We start from the raw sequence: 13,410 nt of genomic DNA, 5'->3' as shown, positions 1-13,410 counted from the left end.
AAACAGGCAGACAGAAACTTTACAACTGGGCTTCCAAGGCATCATATAATGTCCTCCAAACTGTTCACCAGCAGGGTGGCAGGAGTGATGTGGGCCTGGTCCAGGAGAGGGATGATGGCGAAAGGGGACATGGAAGTGGGGATGCCACTCAAAGTACTCCCACGTCTCACCCATTGCCCCCCCTCAACCAGTACCTGCAACGCTGCCTCCTCTCCAGGTGGCCGAGTCTGCCCCTTTACAGGTGCAGGTGGAGCAGTCTTTGGGGGGGCCCTCATGGGCTCCAAAACCCAGACGGCGTAGGCCAAAAGCATCTAAGCAGACCGGCCAAGGACATGAGCAACTTGCCACTACCTCTGCTACAGCCACAGGGGATGCACCATGTAGAAGTAGTAGGAAGAGAAAGGATAAGGATTTGTGATCACGAAGGATATGCACAAAGGTGTCTGACAGACTGTCATGTTTTTCATTTATATTTGTTTTTTTATTAAAGTCACATTAAATGTTATCATTCTCACCACTACTGCCACGTCTTGCCCATTCTTGACTGGCTTTTGTGATAGCGCCCTTTCATGTGCTTCATCACAAATGGCGACACTTGATGCCACCCAGTTGGTCACTTTATGGTCGGTGTACGTGTAATTGTTTTGTGCAGTGGGGGGGGGGGGGGAAAGAGAGGGGGAGGCTGGTGATGGCGCTGCTCTTTCCAGGTGGTGTGAGGACTGGACTCTTCTCACTTTCTGATCTTACAAGAACCGTTCACACATGAGTGACTCTCTGGGCTCATGAGCAGACAGGTGAGCCACTGTTCTGCCCATGGGTTTGTCCTCCCCCTCCTCCTGCTGTTCCAGCTCCTCCTCAAATTTGACTGCAGATGTGGATGCGAAATGAAGGCATGGGGCCTCATCAACCAGTACCCCTCTCTGTTGGGCCATGTTGTGCAGGACACTACACACTACTATGATGCGACCTACTCTCGCTGGTGCGTATTGAAGCACTCTCCCAGAACGATCGAAGCAGTGAAATCACATCTTCAGCAGTCCTATCACATGTTCAATTATAGACCTGGTGGCGACGTGGCTGTCGTCGTATCGCCGCTGTTGCTCGCTGATAGGGTTCCTCAGATGTGTCATCAGCCACATGTACAGGGGGTATCCCTTGTCCCCGGGGAGCCAGCCCTTAAGGCGGTTTGGTGCATGGAAGAGGTCCGGGATGCTGGATTCCCTCAGAATGAACGAATCATGGCAGCTGCATGGGAATCTGCCGCACACATGAATAAATCTTTTGCGATGGTCACAAACAAGCTGAGCGTTGCTGAAGTGATACCCCTTTCTGTTGATGAACAGTCCTGGCTCATGTGGAAGTGCACAGATTGCTATACTCATGCAATTGATTGCACCCTGCACACGTGGGAAGCCAGCCACAGAGTGGAATCCCACTGCCCTCTTCGTCTGGCTGAGGTCGTCCATGGGGAAGTTGACGTATTGCGAGGCCCTGCAAAACAAACCGTCGGTGACCTGCCTTATGCACTTGTGGGCAGACGACAGAGACCCCGGTGGCACCCTGGAATGATCTGGAGGCGAAGAAGTTGAGGGCAGTGCTCACTTCGACCGTGACGGGTAATGAGATGCCGCCAGACCCAGCCGGGAGCAGCTCAGCATGAAGGAAGCTGTGGATGTCTGTGTCAACCTCAGCCTCCGTATACACTGCCCCTCAGAGAGGTCCAGGAAGCTGAGCCTCGTTCTATAGACCCTCTTACGAGGGTAGTGCCTCCTGCGACGTTGCTCCCTCTGTTGTTACCCTGTGCTCTTGTGCAGGTGCCTGTCGTGCAGCACTGTGTTGTGGGGTTACAAGTGGCGGAAGAGCATGCCGTACCTGGCGAGGACGGTGATGTTCCTCGTTCTTGTATGTGCTGGTGAATGCAGCCATCGCGTCCCCCATCCTGATGGTGTCAGTTTGAGGGGTCCGAAAAGTTGGTAAATATATGTAAACAGAACAATTCTGAGTGGAAACCAAGAATTTTCAGTCTAAACACAAAGATCTTCCAGCCAAAGGTTTGTCAGGGAGAACCAAGTGCCCTGCTGCAATAACTCACCTTTCATCCCATCTGTCAAATAGCGATTTAAATGGCTGCCGGCTGAAACATGACTCGTTTCCCATGGCGTGTTTCACACGGCACGGGAAATACGTTGAAATCGCTTGCCTTCATGGCTAATTGCATTTTTGGATTTTTTTTAAAAACTGGTTTAAATACTTCAATTGCTGCTTTAAATATCGTCCTGCGATTCAAGAACAGCGTGCGCATCCAGAAGGCTCTGGTCGTGCACATTCTTAGGCATGTTGGAGCCGGGATTTCTGCCCGCTCCTGGAAAACGTGATTTTCTTTGCCCTCCCCCTCCCCCCCACTCCCGCACTTTTGTTTCAAAATCAAGCTCTAGTTGCATGAAATGAACAAATATTCCTCATCTTGATAAGCACAATGTGCTTTTTTTTAAAAAAAGTGTATATGCTTCAAGGGTTGGTTTGAAATTTTGGTAGAAGTGGTGAATGGGATCTTGACAAAAAGTTGTTGAGATTTTTTTTAAAACGTTGTACAAAATCCTAATATTAGTTATGCCTCTTATATGTAATTCAACTTACTGTGCATAAACTGTTTTTCTTACCTCTTTGGTTATAATCAATTTCTGCATGTCGCCATTAAGTGGTCCCACTCTTGTGTACCTTGGAGCTTCAATTCTGTATGGGCACATGAAAATGAGACATTGACCACCACCATACTTCGGAAGCCTTTGGATATTTTAAAACATTAATGACTTCATGTCAAACCAAACATAAGGAGGACAGCAAATTCTCCACAGAACAAACAAGGCTTACACATAATCAAATAGCACTTGAAGATACAATTAAAAAACATTAAGAAAAGTTACCTGTCCTTGAAGACCTGCAATCCACGAGCCAATCCTTCCAGGCATAAGAGATCATAGCGGTTGGCAGGAACATCAATTTTATACAATATCACATCAGATGCACCCTCTGCTTTTCCATCTCCCTGTTCTCTGCTTATAATGTCCTTCTCAGATGTCTGCAGATAAAGAACCAATATTTACTTACACCAGCTTCATAACTGTTGTGTAACATTTGATTTGAACTTATAAGAGCATCCCGCAGCTCCCACCAAACTAAGGTGGTAAAGGCATCAAATAATAGTGTTACAGATCAGCAAAGTCTCAGTTTTAATCCCAGATCTGTGCCATTAGCTGATCTCAGCCAGCGTGTAGTAGGATTGCCACACTAGACCTCAGCGGCTCTGAGCAACAAACAGGAGTGGTGCAGAGGTGAAAACAACCTGGATTCCTCCTCCTGATCACTATCCTGCTGGAAAATGTACATTTGTACATTAGGTTAGGTTCAGCTATGGAGCTCCAGATGGTTAAATAGCCTACCACTAATCATAATGTGGACTCATACATGAAGAACAATCATTAGGCAAAACTTGGAGGGCAGATGGCACCCCAACAACAGTGAGCACCTCGAGGTGGAGGGGACACAGGAAGAGGAAAAAAAATCCTCCTAGGTTCCTTTTTGTCAGCACGCCATACATTTCCTGAGCAAAAACATCTTGGCAACAATCTTCCACATTTACTAGTGTGGGGTTCAAAACCCCTTTAACTAAAGACATTTGAAGGAAAGGGTTAACTGTACCCCTTTTAAACAAAGACATTTGAAAACCTGCAAACAAAGTAATGTGGTAAACTGTGTTCTCACAAATCCTGTATTTCTCTCAATGACGCTGATGGCATTGAAGAGGTATGAGTTTCGGGATCAAAGACATTGTACTGCGGATGGATATCTCGATTATTAAATAAATAAGCTAGATGGATAATACTGAGCTTAAAACACTGTTAGGCTTTCAAAACACATAGGCTTTTGGAAACACAAGCTTTTCAACACAGCAGGGGGTAATGTAAGAAAATGCACACATCAAAGAACAAAGAACATAAGAACTAGGAGCAGGAACAGGCCATCCGGCCCCTCGAGCCTGCTCTGCCATTCAACAAGATCACGGCTGATCTTCTACCTCAACGCCATTTTCCTGCACTATCCCCATATCCCTTGATGTCTTTAATATCTAGAAATCTATCGATCTCTGTTTTGAATGTACTCAATGACTGAGCCTCCACAACTCTCTGGGATAGAATTCCAAAGATTCACCACCCTCTGAGTGAACAAATTTCTCCTCATCTCAGTCCTAAATGCCATTATTCTAAGACTGTGACCCCTGGTTCTAGACTCCCCAGCCTGGGAAAACATCCTCCTTGCATCTACCAGCAAGATAGTAGAGCCCTGTAAGAATTTTGTTTCAATGAGATCACCTCTCATTCTTCTAAACTCTAGAGAATACAGGCCTAGTCTACTCAATCTCTCCTCATACGGCAATCCTGCCATCCCAGGAATGGTGAACCTTTGTTGCGCTCCCTCTCTTAGGTAAGGAGACCAAAATTGTACACAATACTCCAGGTGCAGTGTCACCAAGGCCCTATATAATTGTAGTAAGACATCTTTACTCCTGTACTCAAATCCTCTTGTAATAAAGGTCAACATACCATATGACTTCCTAATTGCTTGTTGCACTTGCATGTTAGCTTTCAGTGACTCATGTACAAGGACACCTAGGTCTCTTTGAACATCAACATTTCCCAATCTCTCACCATTTAAAAAATACTCTGCATTTCTGTTTTTCCTACCAAAGTGGATAACTTCACATTTTTCCACATTATATTCCATCTGCCATGTTCTTGCCCACTCACTTAGCCTGTCTATATCCCCTTGAAGCCTCTTTGCATCCTCCTCACAACTCACATTCCCTCCCAATTTTGTGTCATCACCAAACTTGGAAATATTACATTTGGTTCCCTCATCCAAATCATTGATATAGATTGTGAATAGCTGGGGCCCAAGCACCAATCCCTGCAGTACCCCACTCGTCACAGTCTGCCAACCTGAAAAAGACCCGTTTATTCCTACTCTCTGTTTTCTGTCTGTTAACCAATTCTCAATCCATGCCAGTATATTACCCCCAATTCCATGTGCTCTAACTTTGTTCACCAACCTCCTGTCTGGGACCTTATCGAAAGCTTTCTGAAAATCCAAATACACCACATCCACTGGTTCCCCCTTATCTATTCTACTAGTTACATCCTCAAAGAACTCCAATAGGTTTGTCAAACATGATTTCCCTTTCATAAATCCATCTGGACTCTGCCAAATCCTATTATTAGGCTTCGGATCGGAAAAGCAATGATAGGTGTGAAAAGGCATTGGCCCTTTCATTCCTATCTGTTCAAAAAGCTGGGAGTTGTGAAATATCAAGTGGTATTGTATCCAGCATATGGTCAAATGGTATAAGGAATGAATTTGAAGCCACTGAAGCAATCAAAATTGGAGACATAAAGACCATTATAAATGTCTGGGCATAGAAATGTAAGGGGCTATCTCTACATGAAAGGCCATAAACAGAGACAGTAAAGGGGCCTTTTATAACCCATCGTTCAAGCACATCATCTTTTCTACATCAAAGGGTCTCCAGTCACATGATCAAAGCCTAAACTGACAATCATTGAAGTATGTTAATGATTGAGGCATAGGAACCGGGAGCAATAGGACAGAAGGAATGACCCTCCCCAATCTTACGTCCTATTGGTAAAAAAAAACAATATAAAAAGACTTTGGGAGAAGAACAGTCTCTTCTTCACCAGCCGGCAGTCACAAGGAACGCACAATGCAATTGAACATCACGCAAAAAGAGGAGGAGGAGAAGGAGGAGGAGGAGGAGGAGGAGGAGAAGGAGGACTTCGAGTACTGAAGAGCTGATCAACCTTCAGGCCCGATGAGCAAGATCCTTGGTTTAAAGGTTGTATATGTATTAATGATTTGCCTTATGTGTGTATGAATTGTTAAGTCATTACATAATAATGTTGTGAATTATTAAGTGTATGGTGGGATTTTATAAAGGAAAGTCATTCGTATAGTTTGATTTTCCTTCATGAATGTTTATACGAATGATAACATCATTAAATAATTACTTATGATTAACAAAACTACCACAAGTGAGGGAGACTTTCTTTGCTTGACTATTCATCCAGTGTCCAAGAATCACACAAATAAGGAATCCCTACACTAGACAATACAATATGGTGGCATTTAGCCAGCTATAATGATACTGTACCACTTCATCCAATTCCAGACCAAATTCAAAACATAGCTCATCAAATTCTTCATCAGCTGTAAAACAAAATAAACAAGTTGGGTTTTACCAAGATGTTGTAGAAACCAATCACTGCACAAAAATCCTGAAAAAAATTACTATATAATTTTCTGCAGTTAAGAGTAAATATTTGCAAAATACATCATTCCTACCCTAAACATCCTGTTCCCCCAATAACACACTACTTACAATGGTGACATTTCTATATATGTAAATAAAAAAAACTTATTGTACCTAACCACCAACTTGAAAATTGAATTTCAAAAGGAAATGTAAAATTGACAGCTCCCTGGGAGGATAGTATATACAGTTGTTGGATTTAATGTTCACTCAATGCACAGCTCAGTGTTAATTTTGAGAAAATGCTGGGCTCAACACAAATCAGTCAGATGTCATTTCACAGCAATGTAGCTTTTTATATGGGTACAGAAATGAGCTGCAATCCACCAAATCTGTAGGATTCTAGATTATTCAAAAATTTGATCCAAGTAAGTTTAAAATTCGATTTTGCCACAAGGAGCTAAGAGGTACTGCACAAATGCATTTTTGTGAGCCTTCTCTGGAGTGTCCTTTTAATTTCAGTATAGTTTACAGTCAGTTACAAAGTAGAGATTCTGATGACATCTTAAACAATAGATAATATAAACAGAACTACAAAATTGCATTATTAAATTTATAAAGGTTCAATGTTTCCATGAAAGGTAATTGGTGAACTAGTTTAGCTTCTAAACATAAATGCGATGATATTAGTCACGTTGATTGTATGGTCATGTATTTTGTGTGTAATGCAACAGAAACACTACAAGGTTCTTTTCATGTCCAAACAAAAAAAGGTTTATCAGTACTTTTTCATTAAGTTTCCCAGGGAAAAAGGTAGACTAATTTTGAACTTTTAAAATGTTTTATTTGTTTCCAATTTTCTCCTCTCCTGAAGACACAGTCAAAGCTGCTTGTACTCTGCCCAACAATACTGGAGTCCATGGATGCTAACTGCACTAAGGTACTTCATCCAAGCCGATACTCTTCAACTTCAAGCCAGAGAGTGGGTGTTGTCAAGCTATATGACTGCAAAGGTTTTTGTAACTGAAGTCGATCCTGACCTCACCCAATGTCTATACAGGAACACTTTCCAGGAAGGGTTACTAGACAGGAACCAGAAACAGGATTGCTGGATGATTTTGCCCTCCCTAACTCAACAGTAGTGAGGCCAACTGAAGCACCCAAAATGATGCCCTGGATGAAATGAACCTTGGACCCTCTAGTACTTATTAAACAACAACAACATGCATTTATATAGCGCCTTTAACGTAGTAAAACATCCCAAAGCATGTCATAGGAGCGTTATCAAACAAAATTTGACACCGAGCACATAAGGAGATATTAGGACAGGTGACCAAAAGCATGGACAAAGAGGTAGGTTTTAAGGAGCATATTAAAGGAGGAGAGAGAGGTGGAGAGGTTCAGGGAGGGAATTCCAGAGCTTAGGGCCCAGGCAGCTGAAGGCACAGCCACTAATGGTGGAGCGATTAAAATCAGGGATGCCAAGAGGCCAGAATTGTGGGAGCACAAAGATCTTGGAGGGTTGTAGGGCTGGAGGTGGTTACAGAGATGGGGGGGCGGGGCGGGGCGGGGCGTAGAGTTACTAACCCTGCAGGTTTGCCCTAGAGTCTCCAGGAATTAATGATTAATCTCTAGGACACTGCTGCAAGCAACCCTGGAGAAAAATCATGGGAGCAATAAAAAAATGTTTTTAAAAATTTTCTTTGAGCACTTTTATTTATTAGTTATAAAATAACATATCGGTACCAACAACATAGGTAGAAAGAGGGATGAGATCCTGCAGACAGAATTTAAGGAGTTAAGAAAGAAATTAACAAGCAGGACCTCAAAGGTAGTAATCTCCGATTACTCTCTGTGCCACACACTAGCAAGTATAGAAATAGGATAGAGCAGATAAATGCATGGCTGGAGAGAGGGTGCAAGAGGGATTCCTGGGCATTGGGACCAGTTCTGGGGAAGGTGGGACCTGTACAGGCCGGATGGGTTGTACCTCAATGGAGCTGGGACCAATGTCCTTGCGGGGAGGTTCGCTAGTGCTGGGGGGGGGGGGTAAATTAATTTGGCAGGGGGGTGGGCACCTGGATGTAGCATTGGAAAGAAGAAACAAGGTGCAAAAAGGATTGGGAGAGAAAGGTAGCACTGGAATAAGAAACAGTATGGTATTAAGTGGGATCAGACTAAGGGAGAGTACAAGAAAGTCGTTTAGGCACTTTACAACCTTCCAGACTCAACACTGATTTTAATAACTTCAGATCATAACCACTGCTCCCATTTTTTGGTCAGCTAGTGCTGGTAATTTTTCTGCTAATGCCATTTACAGCTACTCCTGATCAATCTATTGTTTCTTAACCTGTCCCATTACCACCCTCCTAGCCTTTGATTCCAATTTACCTGGGCCAGATCTGTTCTCATCCTTTTTGTCATTTAATCGCTCATGCTCTCTACCCTATCACAGGCCTTCTCTTTTGTTCCTTCCTCCCCTCCCTGCCCCCCTTTCCCAGGCGCTGTACTTGCTCAAAAACTTTAACTCTTAACATCTTCCATTTCTGACAAAATGTCTTTGACCTGAAATGTTAACTCTGTTTCTTTCTCCACAGCTGCTGCCTGACTTGCTGAACTTCTCCAACATCCGCAGTATTTTGTTTTTGAAGAAAGTCTAAAATTGGTTTATAGTGCATGTGTGTAAACGCACGAAGCGCGGTAAACAGGGTTGGTGAGCTACAGGCGCAAATAGCCACATGGGAATATGATGTCATGGCGATAATTAAGACCTGGCTCAAAAAAGGGCAGGACTGGGTACTAAATATTCCTGGATACAAGGTGTTCAGAAAAGATAGGGAAGGAAAGAAAGGAGAGGATGTCCTGGAGGGGTCAAGGACAGAATCTATTTGGTTCGAGTTAAGAAAAAAAGAGAGGTGCCATTACACTACTGGGTGTATTCTATAGGCCACCAACTAGTGGGAAGGATATAGAGGATCAAATTTGCAGGGAAATTACAGAGAAGTGCAAAAGCCATAGAGTAGTGATAAAGGGGGAATTCAACTATCCTAATATAGACTAGGATAGTAATAATAAGGGGCAAAGAGGGGGAGGAACTTTTGAAGTGTGTTCAGGACAACTTTCTTGACCAGTGTGTTTCCAGCCCAACGTGGAAGGAGGCATTGCTGGATTTGGTTCTGGGGAATGAGGCGGGCCAAGTGGAGCAAGTGTCAGTGGAGGTACATTCAGGGAAAAGCAATCATAGTATAAGGTTTAGAATAGCTATGGAAAAGGACAGAGACCACTCTAAAGTAAAAATACTCAATTAGAGGAGGGCCAATTTCAGTGGGATGAGAACAGATCTGGCCTGGGTAAATTGGAATCAAAGGTTAGCAGGCAAAACTGTAATTGAATAATGGGCGGCCTTTAAGGAGGAGATGGTTCAGGTACAGCCTAGTTACATTCCCACGAGGGAGAAAGGTAGGGCAACTAAAGCCAGAGTTCCCTGGATGAAAAAAGAGATAGAGAGTAAGATGAAGCAGAAAAAAGGGGGGCGTCAGTTTGATAACACAAATGAGAACCAGGCTGAATATAGAAAATTCAGAGGGGAAGTGAAAAAAGAAATAAGAGGGGCAAAGAGAGAGTGTGAGAATAGACTGGCGGTCAACATAAAAGGGAATCCAAAAGCCTTCTATAGGCATGTAGCACCAAACGGATAGTAAGAGGAGGGGTGGGGCCAATTAGGGACCAAAAAGGAGATCTACTCATGGAGGCAGAGGGCATGGCTGAAGTACTAAATGAGTACTTTGCATCTGTCTTCACCAAGGAAGAAGATGCTGCCAGAGTCTAAGTAAAGGAGGATGTAGTTGAGATACTGCATGGGCTAAAAATTGATAAAAGGAGTTACTAGAAAGGCGAGCTGTATTTATAGTAGGTAAGTCACCTGGTCCTGATGGGATGCATCCTAGGTTGCTGAGGGAAGCAAGGGTGGAAATTGCGGAGATAGTGGCCGTAATCTTTCAAACATCCTTTGATACAGGGGTGGTGCCAGAGGACTGGAGAATTGCAAATGTTACACCCTTGTTCAAAAAAGGTTGTAAAGATAAACCCAGCAACTATAGGCCAGTCAGTTTGACCTCGTTGGTGGGGAAACTTCTAGAAACGATAATCCGGGACAGAATTAGCAGTCACTTGGACAAGTGTGGATTGATTAGGGAAAGCCAGCACAGATTTGTTAAAGGCAAATCGTGTTTAACTAACTTGATAAGAGTTTTTTGATGAGGGCAATGCAGTTGATGTGGTGTATATGGACTTTCAAAAGCTGTTGATAAAGTCCTGCACAATAGGCTCGTCATCAAGATTGAAGCCCGTGGAATGAAAGGGGCAGTAGCAGCATGGATACAGAATTGGCTAAGTGACAGTAAACAGAGAGTAGTGGTAAACGGTTGTTCTTCGGACTGGAGGGAGGTGTACAGTGGTGTTCCCCAGGGGTCGGTAGTAGGACCACCGCTTTTCTTGATATATATTAATGACTTGGACTTGGGTGTACAGCACACAATATCCAAATTTGCAGATGACACGAAACTTGGAAGGGTAATGAACAGTGAGGACGATAATGATAGACTTCAAGAGGATAGAGACAGACTGGTGAAATGGGCGGATATGTGGCAGATAGAATTTAACGCAGAAAAATGCGAGGTGATACAGTTCGGTAGGAAGAATGAGGAGAGGCAATATAAACTAATGGGCACAATTCTAAAAGGGGTACAGGAACAGAATGATCTGTACACAAATCATTGAAGGTGGCAGGGCAGGTTGAGAAAGCAGTTAAAAATGCATATGAGATCCTGGGTTTTATAAATAGAGGCATAGAATACAAAAGGAAGGAAGTCATGATGAACCTTTATAAAACATTGGTTCGGCCACAACTGAAGTATTGTGTCCCGATCTGGGCACCACACTTTAGGAAAGAAATGAAGGCCTTCGAGAGGGTGCAGAAGAGATTTACTCGAATGATTCCAAGGATGAGGGGCTTTAGTTACATGGATAGACTGGAGAAGCTGGGGTTGTTCTCCTTGGCACAGAGAAGGTTGACAGGAGATTTGATAGAGGTATTCAAAATCATGAAGGGTCTAGACAGAGTAGATAGAGAGAAACTGTTCCCATTGGCAGAAGGGTCAAAAACATAGATTGACAAAAAAAACCCAAAGGTGACATGAGGAAAAACTTTACATAGCGAGTGATTACGATCTGGAATGCACTGCCAGAGTGGAGGCAGATTCAATCATGGTCTTGAAGTGGGAACTGGATAAGCACTTGAAAGGAAAAAATTTGCAGGGCTACGGGAATAGGGTGGGGGAGTGGAACTAGCTGGATTGCTCTTGCATAGAGCCGGCACAGACTCGATGGGCCGAATGGCCTCCCTCCGTGCTGTAACCTTTCTATGATTCTAAATATCAGGCATGGAAAAAAAGGCTGTTGACTGGACGATTCTTCACTGTTAATCAGGTAATGAAGAGTTTCTTCACTATCCGATTGGCGTAGGAAGGCGGTGCACCATGACAACGGACGTGTCAGGCGACCAATGACGGGAGTGTGGGAACAGGGCAGTTGGAGGCAGGGGGTCATGTGATAAAACCTCCAGAAATATATTCAACCACAGTTGGCAACCCTGTCACGGAGGGCTTTGAAAATAAGGATGAGCATTTTAAAAATCGAGGCGTTGCTGGACCGGGAGCCAATGTAGGTCAGTGAGGACATGGGTGATGGGTGAACTGGACTTGGTGTGAGTTAGGATACGGACAACAGAGTTTTGGATGAGCTCAAGTTTATGAATGGCGCAAGGTGGGAAGCTGGCCAGGAGAGCGCTGGAATAGTCGCGTCCAGAGGTAACAAAGGCACGGATGAGGGTTTCAGCAGCAGATGAGCTGAGGCAGGGACGGAGACTGCCTGGTGGATAAAGTAGTATCTTAATCCACTAGGCCAGCTTTTTTACTTTTAGAAGTAATTATATGATGCAGTCTGGAAGTTGACTTCATTAGAAATGCTACAGAATAAAAGGGTAAGAAAGATGAGATATTAGATTTGAAGCTATACAATGTCATAATACGGTGATAACTACTTCAGCAGACATTAACTGATTTTTTTCCCAGAACGGTAAAAATATATTAATATGTACAGATTAAATGGATCAAAAACATATATCATATCTTTTTGTGGCAATATCCCTCCCAGGAAAATACATTTGCAAAGCCTTATTACATGAATAGGTTCTCCACCCCTCTATAGTAACGTGTTGGAAGTAAAAAGTAACCTGTTGGAAGGATCTTTGGAAAATAAACACTTCCGTATTTTTAAACGAGTTTGCCTCAAAAATTCAATCTCGTTTCCTACACCTCTCGGTGATGTTGACAGCTCTGCGATCAGTGCGCTGCAGACAGCGCCGTCTCCAGACGCCACCGCAAACATGACTGGGGGACTCCGGCACTGCATGATGCAATCAGCAGAAAGGAACAGTCGGCGGGGTCGGTGTGGAAACAATGGAGCAAAGAATGAATGGCTGCGACCCCCGGGCGGGGTATAGACGTTCCATTCTATGTTGCAGATTCTGGACTCCACATTCCACATTCTATATTCCAGGCTCGGATTCCCCGCTCCTCCTCCTCCCTCTCCTCCCTCTCTCCTCTCTCTCTCTCTCTCTGTCTGTCCCAGCCCAATCGGTGAACCTCTCCTTCCCTCACCCACCCACCTCTCCTGCTCTTACGCCGCCGCCGCCACTACCTACTGCTCAGACAATGAATGAATGAATGAACGAACTCACTGTACGTTTGACCCAAAGCCCGAAATAACAAATCCCGCTTCACGCTGACAGTCGGCATAGTCAAACCCGGCAGAAACAGCCACGACGCATGCGCACAAGATGGACCCTCCAAGCACCCACCGCAGTTGTCTTTCCCACTCCTGCGTTTTTCTGGGCACTTTTCTTCTACAGTAGATTCATCAAATATTTTTTTCCAACAAATGATATGTATTTTTCTTTGTTAAAACCCTCTTGCAATATTGAAAATATATTTCTTTGGCATTTGTCTTCGGGCGAAACATACAGGTAC

At 43.8% G+C, this 13,410-nt stretch overlaps 1 protein-coding gene across 1 annotated transcript in view; it reads right to left on the bottom strand.

Moving 5' to 3' along the window:
* farsb (phenylalanyl-tRNA synthetase subunit beta) overlaps nt 1–13,204 on the bottom strand; it is a 57,814-nt gene extending 44,610 nt beyond the window's left edge. Inside the window, exons 1-4 of the mRNA XM_067995417.1 lie at nt 13,122–13,204; nt 6,224–6,279; nt 2,925–3,079; nt 2,661–2,733 (exon numbers count right to left, since the gene is read on the bottom strand). Coding sequence (XP_067851518.1) covers nt 2,661–2,733; nt 2,925–3,079; nt 6,224–6,279; nt 13,122–13,179 — 342 coding nt within the window. The 5' untranslated portion in view covers nt 13,180–13,204. The remainder of the gene's footprint in view (nt 1–2,660; nt 2,734–2,924; nt 3,080–6,223; nt 6,280–13,121) is intronic.
* Nucleotides 13,205–13,410: the final 206 nt, after the last annotated feature.

Source organism: Heptranchias perlo, chromosome 13, assembly GCF_035084215.1.
Source record: "Heptranchias perlo isolate sHepPer1 chromosome 13, sHepPer1.hap1, whole genome shotgun sequence".
In the NCBI taxonomy this organism is placed as follows: Eukaryota; Metazoa; Chordata; class Chondrichthyes; order Hexanchiformes; family Hexanchidae; genus Heptranchias; species Heptranchias perlo.
The sequence above is the reverse complement of the archived record's forward strand: the minus strand, read 5'-3'. Positions and strand labels throughout refer to the sequence as shown.